Here is an 18,355-nt window from a genome sequence, read left to right as displayed (position 1 = left end):
TCCGGCACATCTGATAAAGCCTACCCAGCTGCCTAGCCTACTAACCCACCCAACCGACACGGCGGCGAAATGAAAAAAAAAAAACAGCGCAAGCCATGTTTGCAGTATTGAAATTTTTTTTCAAAAAAAATCCGTACCATTTCCGGATATGTAGGGAGCAAATAAATACGTTTAATGTTAAAAAAAAAAAAATTGAATAACTGGGGCGGGGCAGGAGTGCTGAAGCACCGCAGCACATATGGGCGAGCCGCCTCTGCTTGTTTGAGATACGAATTAAAGCAGCAATCTCCAGCTGTGCAGCTAAACAAACTGATAGATTTTTTTTTGAGGTGGGGCCCCCCAAAAGTGGGGGCCCTGGGCTTCAGCCCAGTCCGCCCCCCCCCCTTAATCTGGCACTGAGCGTAGGTAAAAAGGAACAACTCATCGTGAAGTGGTAAATAATGCTGTCCTCGTGTGCGTCTGTTAGAGTGAAGATTTCTTTTTTTAGACTAAACACTTCGGGTTGTGTCCACCCCTGACTAAGCTGGTGCAGCAGTCACACGCTCAAGAGCAGAAAAACAATTCGTTATTAATTATGCAAAACATTGCAAAGAAAAGTGTAGGCATCTACATTATATTGCAAGTTTGATTTATTTTGAAAAAGGTTTAACTTTGATCTGTTATGCACTAGCACTGTAAAAGTAAAAGTGGTCCCATACTTGATTCAAGTGTCGGGGATGAGAAGCTAATGTTCTCATTGTACTAAGCCTTCGGCACTAAAGAGAGTAGAATGACCAGTTCCTTTCTCTTGGCCGCCTTTCCTGCAGCAACTATGCCCACCCAATTTATTACATCCTGGGTAGAGGTGAGCGGTGTTTTCAACAACCAGCTTAGCCGGGAGTTGAACCAGGTTTGCATGATTGGAAAGCCAACGCCTTATCCGTTGCGCCATCCCACCGCAACGTAGACTTACATAAGAAGTAGTAGCGTGGCGTGACCATTTTTTAGGTGTTCTACTTTTACAGTAAACTTTAAGCATGTAAGTGTACTTGTAGTTAGGAAGTGAAGCTTTCGATTGAAACGCACCCAGAGCTATTTTTGAAATGCAAGTAGCCTAAAGTAAGGTTATCTGAATAGTGAACACCTAAAAAAACGGTCAGGCTACGATTCTGATGGAAGTGAACCACTTTAATGAAACGTTTACTTGCAGGGTAATTTTAGTTTTTCCGATTCGAATATAAACTCATTATGTCTCTTTCTGAACATCAAGTAACACTCCTGAGAACTTCATGGGAGGAAATAGCTAAACTCGGAATGAAAAAAGTAGGCCATGCTATCTTTCATCAGTGAGTTTTTGTGGGTGTAAATAATTGAGCATTTTATCAAGTGTTTAAAAATGAGTCTTAAACAAAAGTGTTCTTTGCGTTGTAGTGTAATGTGTTGTAACAAGATTAGGCTACAGTTTTCTAATTCATATCTTGATTCGTTTTAGTGTATTTATACATGATTTTGTTCAAAGACTTTTTTCTGACGAGTTACGCCTCGCTGCATTCTTTTACGATTGTGCTCCAGATGATGTCGTATTCCTTGTCAAGGACATAAAAGATTATCCCAAGCTGATGGCTCACGCAACGAAGTAAGTTCAGTATTTATTTTGTTACACCCAGGGGTTGTCGATTACAGCTGACCATTCTTATTTTGCCTCATGCCTAATCATTTCTATTGCTTCTCCTTGCAGCACTATGACGTAGGTAATTGCTCGTTTAAACAATCAAATACCTGCCGCGACATTTTACTTGTGTTCTAGCAGCGTAGCTTCATACAGCAGATTGTTTAGTAGTGAAGACATTTCAGCTGCATGTAATGTCTAGTTTGTAAGCTGTAGTGTATAATATCCTTATTTAAGTTAATACCTACTACCTTATTATGTTGTTAACCGCTATGTTTATGTTCAGCTATATTGTGTGTTTTGTATGATTTGTGATGCATGAGTATGGATTCATAACACCAGGCAGACACTGAAGACGCATCCGCGTTCTCTTGAGTGATGTCGAATCGGTGTCTTAAGTGTCGTACTGATTACAAATTAAGGAAAACGCAATTTTAGTGTCTTGAATTGCTCAGCCTTGTACAGTCCACACTTTCCTCTTCAGTTCGTTAAATCAATTGCTTCCTTTGCCCACCCCTGACTGCGCCCTTGCTTATGATTACTTTGGCAACTTCAAGTACAGTGCAGTTGCATGTTTCCACTCGAATCAATTTCACTTTCTTCGACAGGGTTGCCACAACCATTGGAAGAATTGTGAGCTTGTTGGACCACTCGGAGGAGTTGGAAGCGTTGCTGCATCAGCTTGGACGTAAGCATAAGCTCAAGGAAGTTGCCAAAAAAGAATTTGAGGTTTGCCAATGCTGCATCGAAAACAAAGTCATTGTGATGAAATAAATCTATGACATATGTTTAGTGTTTAAATTTCATCACTGTTTTATTACCAAAACTTACCTTCCCAGTAGTATCTTTAATAGTTTGTGGCAGTCGCAGGCCATCCTTTTCATCTAGTGATTGTATATTTTTATTGACATTACAGCTGAAGCTGCTCTTATTCTGACATGGTTTGAATGGTGCTCTTTATACTAAACGGCACAGTAATTTTCCATGAAATTATTTTCTAAACCACAGATAATTCATGTGACTATTTCAGCTGGTGATGGGAGGAGTTTTGATCAAGGTCATCAAGTCTTCTCTTGAAGAAAAAGCAACTACAGAAGTTGTGGAGGCATGGACTGCAGGTTACGAAGTTATTAAGAATGGAATCCTCAGTCAGTACTGAGCACGACTAACCATGCGTTTGCCTTCTACTGCATGGTCCTATCTAGGACTGAAAGTAAAGTCAAAGTGAAGTCCCGACGTGCTGTGTAGGCCACATATTGGGCCTTGCTTTCGATAATCAGGCTACACTGGCTTTGTTTTCACTACACGTTATACGTTGAAACCGTTGCCTGTTGTTTTGTTGGGTAAATAAAATACATTTTGTTTTAGGTCTCGCATTGCGATTATTTTTAGATAAATTATTCTCTCCATTCTGCCTAAGAAGCCTGGTATTCATCATGGAACATCAGGGTCGACCAGTTGTCTGCAGTGATTAAACTTTTGGATAAGTGATCATAATTAGGAAGCCGTTATATAAAAATTCGGTAGTTGTTTTAGCTATACCCACTGTGGCGTTAACAGGAAGATAATAAGATACTTAACTGCCCAGCTTGTCATTTTCAGTGAGATAGTAGGCCTACAGTAGAATAGCGTAGGTCGTAAACAATCGTTAAGCGAATAGCATTGTGACTTTCGTTATGTGAAAGGTGTCCTTAGTTCTTTCAGGCACAAACGATGCTTTAGGGAACGTTCAAATATTACGTAACGCCTTTTTTCCGAATTTTTGACCCCTCCCTCCACCATGTAACGCCAACGTAACGCTTTTTTCAATCTCCCCTCCCCCATGTGACGCTTTTTCACTACGAATTCAGCACAAAAAACTACCATTCCATACTCGAAAGCGTTACGTAACGTTTTGCTTGAACCCCCCTCCCCCTCGATGTGACGCTAACGTAACGCTTTACATAACCCCCCTTCCCCCTCGAAGGCGTTACGTAATATTTGAACGTTTCCTTACATAAGGTTTCGTAGAACAGTTACTGATTATAAAGTAGCACTTTAGAAAACATCCTTCAATTGTTAGAGCGTGATCTTACAGATCTCAACTGGAAGGAAACACGCGATAAGATCACACTTCATATTTACAAACTAAAACATCGTACGAATCGGGTTCAACAGATCTCACACTCCATTCAGGCTTGCTGCGTTTGTCCATTTTTATTTAGACAATTGGTGTGTTGCCTTGATTATTAGCCTATCTAGAGTATATTAGATCTGTTACTGTCGCTATTTAATCAATTCACTTATCTTTGCCTGCTGGATGCCTTGTCAAACACAGTGACTTCCAGACGCCAACATTTCTACTGGTAATTTATTGCGCAATAAAAATGAAGACAGGTAACACACTGTAGCTTATATGCTGCGTAAAGTAAAATTGTGCTTTCAAAAAAGTAGCCTGGTTCAAGATGTTTTCATTGATGAATTCAAAATCAACTACCCAACGTAATTTTAGATTCTTGCCAACACTCATTGTGAGTTATTTACGTAGACTGCGTTTTGGAACCTTCAAAAGTGTGATAAAGAACATTTTCTACTACTTGCTTGTCTCCTCCATTCCCGCCGCTATCAGGCTGAAAACCAATCATTGCACAGTTGCTTGGCAAACCAATTTCACTGTAATCATTAGATCCGCTAGATGATGCTACCGGTTGGTTTGCATCAATCGGTGTGACGTTTTGTGACGCACCAGCTTGATATCTTGAATCATTATCGACAGAAGATTTTGTTGGCCCTGCTAAAATATGCTTATTTTTGTGTGCTGCAGACATGTTTGCTGGTCCAGCTAAAATGATCGGTGCATCCACTGATGCACCTACTTCACTGTACGTGTTGATGCTTCCTACATTTCTCTGTCCTGTTTCTCTGATGGTAGATTGGTTGCATTCCGATGGATTTCTGTAAATTATGAGATTTTACGAAAAAGTCTACTTTAAATAGCAGTTTTTCTTTTAGTTTGCTATGCGAATGAATCATAATTTTCTTAAAATATACTTTTCAAATATGAAATATTAGGCTACCATCACTAGATTTTGTAAGCGATAATTTCCGGTTTTCTATAAACAAACACCGATTGTTCCTTGGGTATAACATTTTCGAAGTTTAGCCTACATAAATATAGAAAACCAACTGAACAATTACATCATGGTGTGTTATGTCCGCAATATTAGATCTACTACCCACTAGGAGTTTCCCACCGTTTGGGTTCGATTTCAGCTCATGTCATGTCGAAGACGTTACAACCACTACCGATTTGTATTTTGTCACAAAGGTATTCTGCTGCTTACATGGACTTTGGAAAACACAAACGTAAGTTTGAATTTAGTTATCTCACCTTGTTTTGCGCAACATATTAAGGAAAAAAAAACAACTCAAGTTTGAATTTATCCCGATATCAATTGAGCAATTGTTCAAACTGAAAATTGGTGTTTTCGTGTTTAAATTTCACAACAATTTACTACCAGATTGCTTCTCCAACCTTTTTAAATATGTCAAAGAGGTTCACAGCCTGTCTACAAGAAACCATGATAATGATTCTCTAAACATTCCATACTTCTCAAAAACGCTTACTCAGCATTCAATGGAATTCACAGGTGAGAAAACATGGAACGAATTTCCTTCTTCAATTAGAAAGACTGATACAAAGTCACTTTTTGTTCACAAACTAAAACAACATTTAAGCAAAACGGACACGCAATAGAAAGACAACGTAGAAAGGCTTTCTTGCATTCTTGTGAAGATTTTAGTGAAAATCTAAAATAATTTACAAAAGATTAGGCCACTGTTTCTCAAACTTTTTTAGTCCATCGCCCCCTTTTCGTTATTGAAATAAAATTTCGCCCCCCTAATTCTGTCAAGTAAAATAAACATTAATAATAGAGTGATAGACAAATTTAGTCTTGGGAATTTATTCAACGAAATTGACAGTAACAAGATAATGTTCAATGGGATGGATGAGCTTGGCGACTTTTACAAAGTTTTGAAATGTTTGGCGACATCTTCGTAAGGTAGAGTCGAAGATCATCCCGTTTAATGAAATAGCAAGCGATTTCTTTGCTTTGAAAGCATCAATGTCACAGCCAAAAACCTCTTTTCATCCATATATGAAGTAGGAAACGACAAAATCCACATTCTAGCTTCTTTCCAGAGAAGCTCATATTTGCCAGCAACCTGGCACCAAAACAAATCGTATCGATCATTTCTGAATTCCACTCTTGACTCATCATCTGTTTGCATATCAATGAATTGCTCTTGAAGTTTCACTTCTACAGTATGTCTGTAGGTTCGGTAGAAAATAGTTGTACCACCCAGTTTGGAACATGGAGGTCCACGAGATCTGCAAAGCGAAGTTTCACGTCTTTATGAAGCATGTCTAAATGTGAGCAGTATTTTGCCGTTGTTCTTCTGTAATAACATTCTCGCTCAAATTGGGAAACTGAGTTAAGACATTTTGACCTGCGTTTTATCTTGTTGACGCATTTTATCACAATATTCAGTCAGAAAAAAAAAAAAAAAATCACAATATTCAGTGATTCATCAGTTCAGGACTGAGATTACGGGCAACCAAATGCTGACAGTGATTTACACAATGTATTGCAATAAGTCCAGGAATTGCTCTTTTCATCAGTGCAATGAACCCTCGATGCTTTCCAACCATTGCCAGAGCACCGTCAGTTGCGCATTGTGGAATATTCTTCAGTGGAATCCCTTTCTCTTCGTAAAAGTTTTTCAGTGCATTAAAGATGCTTGATGCCCGAATATCTGTAGGAAGACTAATGGCAAAAATAATTTCTTCTTGTTCTCATATTATGAACAAAACGCACATATCCAAGCAGCAGGAGCAGCGATACATTGTCGGTCAAGTTGGATTCATCTATTTGCAGTAAATGCGGTTTGCGCGTTGGACTGTTATTAGCGCGTTGGACTGTTATTGGTGGTTTGATAAATTCGCCCCCTTTGAGTGTTTTCGTCCCCCGATTGCCCCCTTTGATTTTTTCGCGCCCCTGGAGTTCGAAATTGCCACCCAGGGGGGCAATTTCGCCCACTTTCAGAAACACTGGATTAGGCCTACCCAGTGGATCCGAGAAGGGGGGAAGTTGGGCCAGTTTCCCCCCTAGCAAAACTTTGTAAAGGAAAATCGAGTAGTTTTTTGTTTTTGCACTTTTGAGGGAGGCCCATTTTTAGTACTAAAGTAAAAATGTACCAACTAAATAATCAACAAATTCTTAAATGAAGTGCGTAGTTCCAAGTATTTCTCAATCACTGTAAATGTCACTCTCGATGCTTGTCATCAAGAACAAATCATTTTCGTGTTAAGGTAGGCGATGTTGAACAGCTTCAAGACGTAAAATCTGAAGCTGAAATGATTTCTGTATCACTGAACGGTTTCGATTGTATTGATAGTTTCAACTTGAAAACTGGTGCTGTTTTAGCTAAGCGGGAACTATTTTTGCTTGACAACTGAACCTTAACTTCAAAATCTGCGTTGGCCAGGCATAGGATGTTGTATCCAACATAGGTTATCTGGTAAAGTTAAAGGTATCAGTCCAAGCACGATTAAAGAAATCCTGTATATTTTTTGTTTATGGATCATCATCATCATCAGTCATCATCTCCGCCTGCAGCAGATTGCGCATCAACATGAGTTATTTGCTTCCAAGAGTGGCGATTTTGAGCCAGCTCGCCCATTGTCGCCAAGTTGAGTCCGGTCCATGATTGGATGTTATCTTGCCATCGTTTTGGTTGTCTGCCACGTTTTCTTTTTTCTTCTACTTTTCCTTCTGTGCAAACTTTGCTGATTCCGAATTGTGATCTTTTAGTGTGGCCGAACAGTTTTAAAACTTTTGATTTTATTATTGCTGCAATTGGATTTAATTTTGTCATAGTTAAAAGATCTTCTGTTTTCGTGTGGTCAAGTAGCCTTTTGGTGGTCATGCTTCTCATGATGTGATTTTGGAAGGTAGTGAGTTTTTTCTTTATTTAAGTTTATTGTTTATAGATGTTGTTGCTTAGGCTAAATCTAGTTGGAATTCATAATGTTGCCTACAGACAGCGTTGTTCAAATGCCTTATCATTTTTGAAGTTATTGATTATCTGTAAGCTTGTGGCATCTTTAAAGTTATACCCCAGTCAGAGGAAAAATTCTGAAAAATCTAAAGAAAGCTGTCCTATCATCTTGCAAAAAAAAATTGACTTCGAGAGGGTAATCAAGGCGTGGTGCAGTCAAACCCAATGCTTTACATTACCCTTTTGCAATTGAAGCTCTAGAGACGTTTCTTAAATGCATCAAGTTGGAACCAACAAGAGCTTGATCGGACGCTGAGTCAATGCTAAAGTAGCCTACAACTAGCAGCTTTAAATTTGTGACTGCTTTACATTATGTGGATTACGGTCCTAAACAAGATTCACTGATGAATTTAATGAAATTAAAGTAAGATGTAATCTGAGTAAGAGAAAGCTGAGAAGAGTAGGCTACTACTCGCAAGCTAAAGTTGCAGTGGCAATTATAAATTTAAAAGAAAATAAGTTTTTTTTCCTGAGGACAGAATGCTTTTATAACTCCACTTAACTAGCTGAATCATTCGAAGGAAATGCATTCTACCGTACATTGCAAAGGACTCGATAGTTGTTGGAATTGACAAATGTATCAACAAACTCAAACATATCGTCGATGAGTTTGAAGTTCCATGAAAATTTCATCGTATGTCTGCTGTGCAGTTGCGGGCATGTGGACAAATTTAAACCACTTGTAAGCTACAACAATGACATTTTTCAAGACATTTTGGATGAGTTGGTACTTTTGATAGAAAGTCACACAGCAAACTTCAGCTGCAAACCAGAACGAACCACTCCATAATCTCTACACAAGGAATCATTGATTGCAACTTTCGAAAGGTTTTTCCAAATAGTTTTGTTATGATTTTTTTGTGTTCCGGTGGCTACCTCCAACGGTTGCGCTTTGAGAACGTGATTTTAGCAATTAATGAAATTTGTAAAGAATTGTTTGCGCTCCAGTAGGCCTATGACTCAAAACGGATTGAAAAGCCTAACTATACATATTGTGCATCAATTCAGACGTCGCAAGATTTTATCATTTGATGCTGTGATCCGTAACTTTGCATTGCAAAAAATCTAGAAAGGGTTGAATTAAATCAGGGATGTCCAAAGTCCAGCCCGCGGGACAACTCTGACCCACGAGACGTTTTTGTATGGCCCGCGCCTGTTGTCATACAATGTGTTATTTTTGGCCTGCAGACACACAAAAATTATATAAGTTCAACTTGCAGTTTTCAGAAAAATTATTGTGGCTGTTGGCCCGCGAACACTTATTATCAAATCTGGCTCGCGTGGAAAAAGTTTGGACACTCCTGAATTAAATGCTTGGTTGAACTATTTTCGTTGCCTGTAGGCCTATTGTGTGTTTACGAAGCTTTCTAGACAAAATAGTTTGCCTCAATGGCATTTTTGCTGCAAGTGTAATACAGTGATTATTGATACTTTTTACATTGAACGAAGTTCTTTTCATGCTGAGAAAAGTAGGCTAATTTCAGCTTAACACGAACATGCAACGCAAGAGACAAATTAGTTGTATATTTGCTAAAAATATTATGGGGCCCATTTTTCGTATTGTTTCCCGACCAGTGCTGACTTCTCTCGGAGGCCCTGGGCCTACCTAACAATAATGTCGATTGCTTGTGCTGTACTTTTTGGTTTGTAGATATTAACAGCAAACGCACCACTCCATAATCAACACGACACGTCACAAAAGGGGATGAGAGCTTCATCAACACCATCAGGACATCATCATCTACCAGCTCATCCATTCCATCACCCACCAAGAAAAGAAACAATAACTTACACTGGATCTCGAACTTCAATCGTCGTAGGCTACTGTGTGATGTGCAGTCTGACCATAGAAAGAGCTCAACACCTTGCTCTCCTGGGCCACATCGAAACGGGCTTTTGCCTGAGGATCGGTTTCTTTTATGTCCGGTTTTCTTTCTCCATCCTATTATTATTATTATGACTGCTCATCCACATCAATATTGGAACTGGCAAATTCAATCCACAACACTTTTCATTAGGCTGTCATTCATTACTACATGTGTGCTTCTCTCTGTTTTTGTTTTATTTTTTGCTACCTTTATTTGTTTTTTGGGTTTTGTGGCCGTGCTAACTACTGACATACCTCGTATAGCCTACTACATGATTTTCCATTCAGACACGTTTTAAACCTTTCAAGGTTTTGCCACCTTTTCCCTTTCATTAACGTGCTGGTAGGTCCATATCGATTTTTGTAGTTAGTATCTTTTTCGTCCCGGACGCGTTAATGACGAAATATAAATTAATTGATAATTGATTGATTTAGTTATCTCACCTTGTCTTGCGCAACAATGCGATAATGATAGGCACGCTTACTAGAAAAAGAATCGCAAATATTGCAGCAACTGCTCTGGCGATCATGTTGTCGCTGGTGTGATGGTGTCTGAAAGTGTACAGAAATGTCAAATAATATTCCTCTACATTTTGTGTTTTGTTGCAACAGTTATACCTTGGTCAAGTTCTTTAGATAGGAGCGCAAACTATATTTCTATCAGTTCAGATTATATAAGGACGTCAGAGAGAAATCAAAACGTCATTAATTTAATTTTTTTTTTTTGAATTCAATCTATTGTTTCATTGCTGGAGCAACCATACAGAGAATAAAATAGTAACGCATGGATTTGGCACCAATGAAAGAGAGCAAAATCAATAAATTAGTTTAAAATGTGCACTCGTTAAACAGTGTTTAGATATCATTGGCTTATTTTGAACAGCTACTACACACATGCTAACAGGTAAAATGTAGATAGGGTAGGCTTAGTTAGCATGATCAGTCTTTTCAACAACACCAAAGATAAAAAAAACTGTTGCGAAGCTTAACACAAGTAACGTAATGAACTGCTTACTGCACAATGCACAATGCACATTATTATGAATAGAAACTAGCTATTGTCACGCAAGATCACCACATCAGCGTATGTTTTTTGCAATGAGTTTCGCACATGCGCAATCATTATGCAGTAAGAATCCCACATCTTTCGTTTTCGTACACCAGCTCAGTGGCCGAGTGGTTGTTGTCACAGGCTCTAGTGCTGGCATGTCTGGGTTCGATACCAGGACTAATTATACCAAAATCTTGAAACAACAGTAGGCTACCGATTCTGTTCTTTAAAAAATATGTTTCGTGGTAACTATAGAGTATATAGACACAACTTTAATACTTGTCATACTTTGAGGTTCTAGGCAAAATAAGTCCATGTAGACTATTTCAAAGAAGAGATATGGAGGAAAACTCCGACCAAAATTTCCTGATGCTGAACTGGTTATAATTGGTGGCCAGTTTTTCAACTCGATTTGTTCGCCAGGGCAATATTCATCCGCCAATTTTCTGACGCAATCTTTGGACCTTCCATTCGTCCCTCACATATTTCATACAGTTGTATGCAGGAGGTGCTAAATAGTCTAGTCCAGTCCACAGTACCCCTGGAATAAATTCAAGCTCTTAAGGTGTTGATTCACTTACCATAGGTTTACCATTGTGTTTTCTTAGCCTTGTTAGTTTTATATTAATTAGATTTATTGCGTTTTATGTCTCTTGTTGAATAAAATTTCGCTGACAAACATCGCGTTAATAGATCTCCCTCGAAAGGGGTGCATAGATTAAATTCCTTCAAATTAAACTTATTTCTTGTTTAGGTTGTTACATATGTGCTTGCAGGTTAGATATAGAAGTGGCATGGTGAGAGACAGGTTCTTATGCCAAGCTTTGACCAGGTTCTTTGATCAGGTTCTTATGCCAAACTTTGACAAAAGTTCCAAATGAAATCATATAAACAGTCAGTGTTATACAAGAATTACAAATTTCGATTTAATTTTACACCAAAAGCAAATTTCAAAATATTTTACCAATTGGCCATTCTATGTAATCGGTGTCGCTCTTTCCTTCAAAGTCACGAACTTTCACTATTAAAGTGAAGTCCTCTTGGTTATTTTGAGGAAGGAAGGTCCAAGAACATTTCTGGACTGTTCTAATCCTCCATGACTGATAAATTCGCACACCAAACGGAGAAGATATACATTGAACTGGCATTGGATTTTTCCAAATGGAAAAGCGCAAAGAACTGAAGAGAAATCAAAGATATAACAATGAGATTTTATGACAATGTAGGTTTTCTAAACAGCTATTACATAATAACATTAAAGAAACGTCCCCATACGAGAACAAACCTACCCAGTGGCAGTAAAGTACCTTTCAAAACTTTGGGTCTCTGTTATACTAACTCGTAGGCCTACGCTTTGGTAAAATTGTGACGCCAAACCAATTTTTTTACAATTTCCGAGACTAGATGATGGCTTAAATCTAGAAAAAAAAACAAAAAAAAAACATTACGCCAATTAAAGTCGTTTAAACACCTTCTAGACCAGTGGTTCCCAAAGTGGGCGCCAGCGCCCCCCTGGGGGCATTTGCAACCATGAAAGGGGCGCTAGCTATAAAGTGGGCGATTGGGGGGCGCTGAGAGTAAATCGGGGCATTTACAAGAGGATTGCAAAGCATTTTGTTATCATGCAATGGCTATCAATACGATGGCTTTCCATGGGAAATGGCCTTGCGCGATTTTATTCGCTGTTTGAAACTGTCGCGGAATTTCTACAGAGTTGTCACCCTGATCTTGCTAATGACCTTCTGGTTGTGAGAAATGATATCGCCTCCTTGTCAGACATATTTTGTGGGAGGGTGAATAGTCCTCACGCTCTTTGGTCGACGTTGCCTTACATGTTTTTTTTTTTTTTTTTTTTTTTTTTGGGAGTGGGAGCTCCCGATGTTGGGTTTCTCAGCGAAGGCAAGTCGACTCTTGTGTTCTACTAGAAACAACTTAGGTTTGTGGTACCGAACTAGAGCAACATCCTGAAAGCGGATTAAGCTGTTTCGTGCCACATATTTTCCAAATTTAATGAATTACATGTATCCCTTCAGGGTACCGTAACGAAGCAAATCTAATCAAAGTGAAATCGGCACTGTCTGGTTTCAGTAATAAGCTCGTGTTGTATCAGCGAAATTTAGGGAGACGAGACTTTTTCCAAATCTCAAGCTTGCATCAACTTGATACCAGTGACAAAGGCATATCTAATGTTGATGTAGAGACGTACAGCAATCATATTCAAGAAGTATTCGATTCCAGGATGTATTCCAGTTTGAAATCCCTGGCTGGATAATAATCGACCCATTCTGTGATATTTCGGAACATGGAATTCTTGAGAAGAAACTGATAACATTGCAAAGCGATTTTGCACTCAAACCGAAGTTCAATATCTTGCATCAAACGTTATGGCTGCAGAACCCAATCAAAGAGAAATACCCTCACGTGTGGAATCGGGTCAAAGTTTTTATCATAGCCTTTCTCAGCCTATACTTGGTGGAGCGTGCTTGCAGTGCCATGACAATACTTGGATAACAAAAGAAACCGTCTTGACAAAGTTAGACGGGGAGACTTAAGATTGTTCCTATCCAAACTGGAACCCGATATCAAGAGGCTAATGACATTGCACCAACCTCATCTGTCTCATTAGAGTTGGACTTTAAGTTGTAATGAATGGAAAACAACTTTGGTTTTACTTTTTTTTTGTCGAGGGGGCGTTTGATACTCTGTTCGTTGTCCAGGGGGGCGCTATTAAAAAAAAGTTTGGGAAACACTGTTCTAGACTAAAAACTATATGTGTAGAATTTGCTTAGTTCGGTAACCGTAGCCTTCTCTACAATTTAGTGATTTCGTTTATTTATTATCGCTCTACAACAATTAAGATAGCATGCATAGCCGAGTGGTGAGAACCCTGGAACGGCAATCGAAAGGGCGCCGGTTCGACACCGCTCGAGCATGCGGCTGTGTCTGTGGCAGGACACTTAAAGGCATGCCTGAAGGTGGACACGAAGATTGGCTTCCTTGCCTTCCCGTCCACTTAATCTAAATCTTCAACCACCGGGCGTAAGCCTGGATACGACAAAAAAAAAACAAAACAATTAAGATCTTTTTAACGACATTCTTTTTGTCAATTTTGTATCATATTTACAATGTCATCACACATTACCCGACTTGTTCTCACTGTGTTACGCAATAATAAAGAACACAATCCGTATCCTTTTTAAAGTCTCAGGTATGACCAGACCTGGAATTGATTTCAGATCAACCAGCACTAGAGGCGAAAGCGGAGAACGCTGATAGAATGAACAAACACTACAACACAATATTGCAGAACATATTTGCCCATCAGCTTTGCCTGCAACGATACGTTTTTGTGAATTAATCACAAAATGAAGAAAAACACTACTTTTTAATTAAATGGTGCAGTTGCAACGTGGAAGCTCAAAGCATAAAGTTCTTGTATATTTGTTGAATTAAACACAAAAAGGTTGGTTTCCAATGCGTCTTTACCAAGCTATCATTGTTACCAGGAGTTTGCATGAAGCCTATGGTTGTAATGTAGCTTACCGCTGATGTTTCAGTCTCACTTCAAGCAGCATCGCCGCACAGCTCGAGTTCACTTGCAAAGAGAGTGTTGGTAGAAAGGAACTCATCGTGAAGCGGTGAACAATGCTGTTCTCGTTTGCGTCCCTGTGAGTGAAGATTTCTTTTTCTAGAACGAACGCTTCGGGTTGTGTCCTGACTCCTGACTAAGCTAGCGCATCAGTTATACGCTTATTATTATTGTAACTGTCTCCGCCGCCAGTGTAGCCAAATCGTTTGGCATCCGCTGGCTTCGATCAGTCTTTCAACAAGGTAGATAGGATCTCCATTCTGTTTTGTCCATTGCGATGTTTTGCAATCGATGGAGATGTGGTGTGCTGAGCAGGGATCCCAGGCCAGCTTTTCTGATGTCAGATCTCGGCAGTTGTAATAAATTGGTACGGTGACGTCCGGTTCGGCCTTGGTACTTTTTGCTGCCAATTATTGCAAATTCAAGGGCTTTCTGGGAAGGTGAGTCCTGGTGAAGTCTCAGAATGTGTCCAAACATGTTCCATCTCATGGTGGAGATCTTGCAAGACAATGGTTCACTGTTGCATATTTTGTAGAGATTTTTGTTCGAGATAAGACTGTTTGGCCAAGTATGACCAGTTATGAAACGTAAATGTCTTCGATGACAGGCATCCAATCTTTCAAGACTTCCTTTGGTAACAGACCAGCTATTACAGTTGTAAACAGACCAGCCCCGGTTGATGTTTATACGCTTAAGATCAGAAAAAACTATTCGTTATTATGCAAGACATTGCAAAGAAAAGTGTAGGCATCTACAATATATTGCAAGTTTAATTTATTTTTAAAAGGTTTAACTTTTATCTGCTATGCACTAAAACGTTAACTTGCATAAAGAGCAGTAGCGTGGCGTGACCATTGTTTTAGGTGTTTACTTTTAAAGTAAGCTTTAAGCACATAAGTCTACTTGTCACAGTTACAGTGAAGCTCTTGATGAAAACACACCCAGGGATTTTTTTAAATGCAAGTAAACTGAGGTTTTCTGAAAAGTGAACACCTAAAAAAACGGTCAAGCTACGATTCTGATGGAGGTGAACCACTTTAATGAAACGTTTACTTGCAAAGTACTTTTTATTTTCCCCATTTAAATGTAAACTCATTATGTCTCTTTCTGAACGTCAAATCACACTCCTGAGAACTTCATGGGAGGAAATAGCTAAACTCGGAATGATAGAAGTAGGCCGTGCTATCTTTATTCAGTGAGTTTATGTGGGTGTAAATAGTTGAGCATTTTATTAAGTGTTTAAAAATGCTTCCTAAACAAAAAGTGTTATTTGCGTTGTAGTGCAATGTGTTGTAACAAGATTAGGCTACAGTTTTCTAATTCACATCTTGATTCGTTTTAGTGTATTTATACATGATTTTGTTCAAAGGCTTTTTTCTGACGAGTTACGCCTCGCTGCATTCTTTTACGATTGTGCCCCGGTTGATGTCGGATTTCTTGTCAAGGACATAAAAGATTATCCCAAGCTGATGGCTCACGCAACGAAGTAAGTTCGGTATTCATTTTGTTACACCTAGGTGTTGTAGATTACAAGTTACAACGGACCATTTTTATTTTGCCTCATGCCTAATCATTTCGATTGCTTCTCCTTTGCGGTATTGCTCCTCCTACTATGACGTAGGCAATTGCTCGTTTAAACCAGGGAGTCGAACCGTTTGATTTTTCCGGTTCGGGTCCGGTTCTGGTTCAAAGATTGTTTCAAAATTTGGTTCAGTTCCGGTTCGGGTTCGAAGAAACTTATAACCGGTTTTATAAGTTCCGGTTCGGGTCCGATAAAATTAGGCCTAGGCCTACTATTGCCCAACTACTAACTAGCCCAATGGGGCGTGAAAACCGCAAGGTTGGCAACACTGATCTCAACACTGCTTTGCTCAATTAACTTGCCTTTGTTGTTTGTTGCACAAGTTACAATCAAACTATATTGTCTATGATGTCACAGAACAAAAGTTGCTTACCTCAAACTTTCCTCTCCAAAGCATCGATGATAGTGGATCGTGTGTTACGGAATAGGCTATAATTCATCCGTACAATGTGGCCTCCAAGATAACATGCTACGTACAACTTCACTTACTACAATGCGAACAATGACGTAATGCTGGAGTGAACCGCTTTTTTCAACCGGTTCGGGTTCGGTTAGGGTTTAAGCTAACTCAAATTTTCGGTTCAGTTCCGGTTAAGGTTCAGACAAAATCGCACCAAAACCGGTTTACAAAAATCCGGTTCGGGTTCGGTTCGACTCCCTGGTTTAAACAATCAAATACCTGCCGCGACATTTTACTTGTGTTTTAGCAGCGTAGCTTCATACAGCAGATTGTTTAGTAGTGAAGACATTTCAGTTGCATGTAATCTTTAGTTTGTAAGCTGTAGTGTATAATCTCTAAGTTAATACCTACTACCTTATGTTGATGTTAACCACTATGTTTATGTTCAGCTATATCGTGTGTTTTGTTTATTAAACCCTAATTTGAGGATTTGTGATGAATGAGTATGGATTCATAACAGGAGGCAGACACTAAAGACGTATCCGCGTTCTCTTGAGTGATGTCGAATCGGTGTCCTCTCAAGTGTCGTAGTAGTTACAAATTAACGAAAACGAAATTTTAGTGTCTTGAATTGCTCAGCCTTGTAACAATCCACACTTTCCTCTTCAGTTCGTAAAATCAATTGCCTCCTTTGCCCTCCCCTGACTGCGCTCTTGCTTATAATTACTTTGGAAATTCTTCAAGTACAGTTACATTTGTCCTCAACTCTAAACAATTTCACTTTCTTCGACAGGGTTGCCAGAGCCATTGGAGAAATTGTGACCTTGTTGGACCACTCCGAAGAGTTGGAAGCGTTGCTGCATCGGCTTGGACGTAAGCATAAGCTCAAGGAAGTTGCCAAAAAAGAATTTGAGGTTTGCCAATGCTGCATCGAGAACATCATTGTGATGAAATAAATCTATGACATATGTTTAGTGTTTAGATTTACGACATCACTGAATGACTGATATCACCAAACTTGCATACCCAGTAGCGTCTTCACCTCTTTCAATTACTTGAAATTTTTGATCATACTTAATTTGGTTTTGTGCAGTCTCAGGACACCTTTTCATGTAGCGATTGTATATTTTTATTGGCATTACAGCTGAAGCTGCTTTTATATTCTGACATGGTTTAATGGTGCTCCTCAGACCAAAAATTAGCATTCAAGCATTGAATCACAGCATTCTGTGCTCATAGTTGTGATGAACATTTAAAATAGAACTTTCGCGTTTTGAAGTGCAACATGCTGAAGCAATTGTGAAAAATTAGGTTCCTACAGTTTGCCAACTAAATGCATAGCCTACCTATAAATGGCTAAATCACTACTAAGCTTAATGATCACCAAATACATGATCACCACATGATACAAACCATACAGATTATTAATGTAACTATTTCAGCTGGTGATGGGAGGAGTTTTGATCAAGGTCATCAAGTCTGCTCTTAAAGACAAAGCAACCGCAGAAGTTGTGGAGGCATGGACTGCGGGTTACGAAGTTATTAAGAATGGAATCCTCAGTCAGTACTGAACACGACTAACCATGGGTTTGACTTTTTATGGTTCTATCCAGGACTGAAAGCAAAGCAAAGCAAAGTCAAAGTGAAGTTTCTACGTGCTGTGTAGGCGACATATTGGACTTTATCAGGCTATACACTGGCTTGTTTTCACGACACTTTGTGCATTGTAACAATTGCCTGTTTTTTTGTTGCGTTGATAAAATACCTTTCGTTTGAGGTTTCGTGTTGCGATCATTTTTAGATAAGATGTTCTCTCAATTCGGCTTACGAAGCCTGGTCTTTATCTTGGACCATCAGGGTCCACCAGTTGTCTGCAGCGATTAAACTTTTAGATAAGTGTCATCATTAGAAAGCCGTTGGATAAAAACAATTCGTTAGTATGGGCTATACCCACTGTGGCGCTAACAGGAAAGCAATGGGTTACTTAACTGCCCAGCTTGTCACTTTCAGTGAGATGGCAGAATAGCGTAGGTCGTAAACAATCGTTGGTAAGCGGATAACATTGTGACTCGTTATGTGAAAGGTTTCCTTAGTTCTTTCAGCCACCAACGATGCT

At 39.1% G+C, this 18,355-nt stretch overlaps 1 protein-coding gene across 3 annotated transcripts; it reads left to right on the top strand.

The window, feature by feature from the left end:
• Positions 1-1,187: 1,187 nt before the first annotated feature.
• LOC145780093 (neuroglobin-like) lies at positions 1,188-18,015 on the top strand. Of its 3 annotated transcripts, none has more exons than XM_082591806.1 (4): positions 1,188-1,325; positions 15,627-15,743; positions 17,033-17,153; positions 17,682-18,015. In XM_082591806.1, the coding sequence occupies exons 1-4, from the start codon at positions 1,228-1,230 to the stop codon at positions 17,808-17,810; spliced, it is 465 nt and encodes a 154-aa protein (XP_082447932.1). In that variant the 5' UTR covers positions 1,188-1,227; the 3' UTR covers positions 17,811-18,015. The 3 variants fall into 3 exon arrangements, with proteins under 3 accessions (XP_082447932.1, XP_082447931.1, XP_082447933.1); XM_082591805.1 differs by lacking the exons at positions 15,627-15,743; positions 17,033-17,153; positions 17,682-18,015 and adding exons at positions 1,499-1,615; positions 2,257-2,377; positions 2,679-2,984 and having other exon boundaries at positions 1,189-1,325; XM_082591807.1 differs by lacking the exon at positions 1,188-1,325 and adding an exon at positions 15,324-15,452.
• The last annotated feature ends 340 nt before the right edge of the window (positions 18,016-18,355 follow it).

This window comes from Aplidium turbinatum, chromosome 11, assembly GCF_918807975.1.
Source record: "Aplidium turbinatum chromosome 11, kaAplTurb1.1, whole genome shotgun sequence".
NCBI classification, from domain to species: domain Eukaryota; kingdom Metazoa; phylum Chordata; class Ascidiacea; order Aplousobranchia; family Polyclinidae; genus Aplidium; species Aplidium turbinatum.
Note: the sequence above shows the minus strand (reverse complement) of the source record. Positions and strands in the feature narration are given on the sequence as shown.

What these genes read in the sequence shown, in the direction of transcription:
- LOC145780093 (XM_082591806.1), top strand. Translation starts at nt 1,228, where the DNA reads ATGTCTCTTTCTGAACATCAAGTAACACTCCTGAGAACTTCATGGGAG. An exon ending in CTGATGGCTCACGCAACGAA is followed by an intron (nt 15,744 to 17,032) that starts GTAAGTTCGGTA and finishes TTTCTTCGACAG; the next exon opens with GGTTGCCAGAGCCATTGGAG. An exon ending in TTGCCAAAAAAGAATTTGAG is followed by an intron (nt 17,154 to 17,681) that starts GTTTGCCAATGC and finishes TAACTATTTCAG; the next exon opens with CTGGTGATGGGAGGAGTTTT.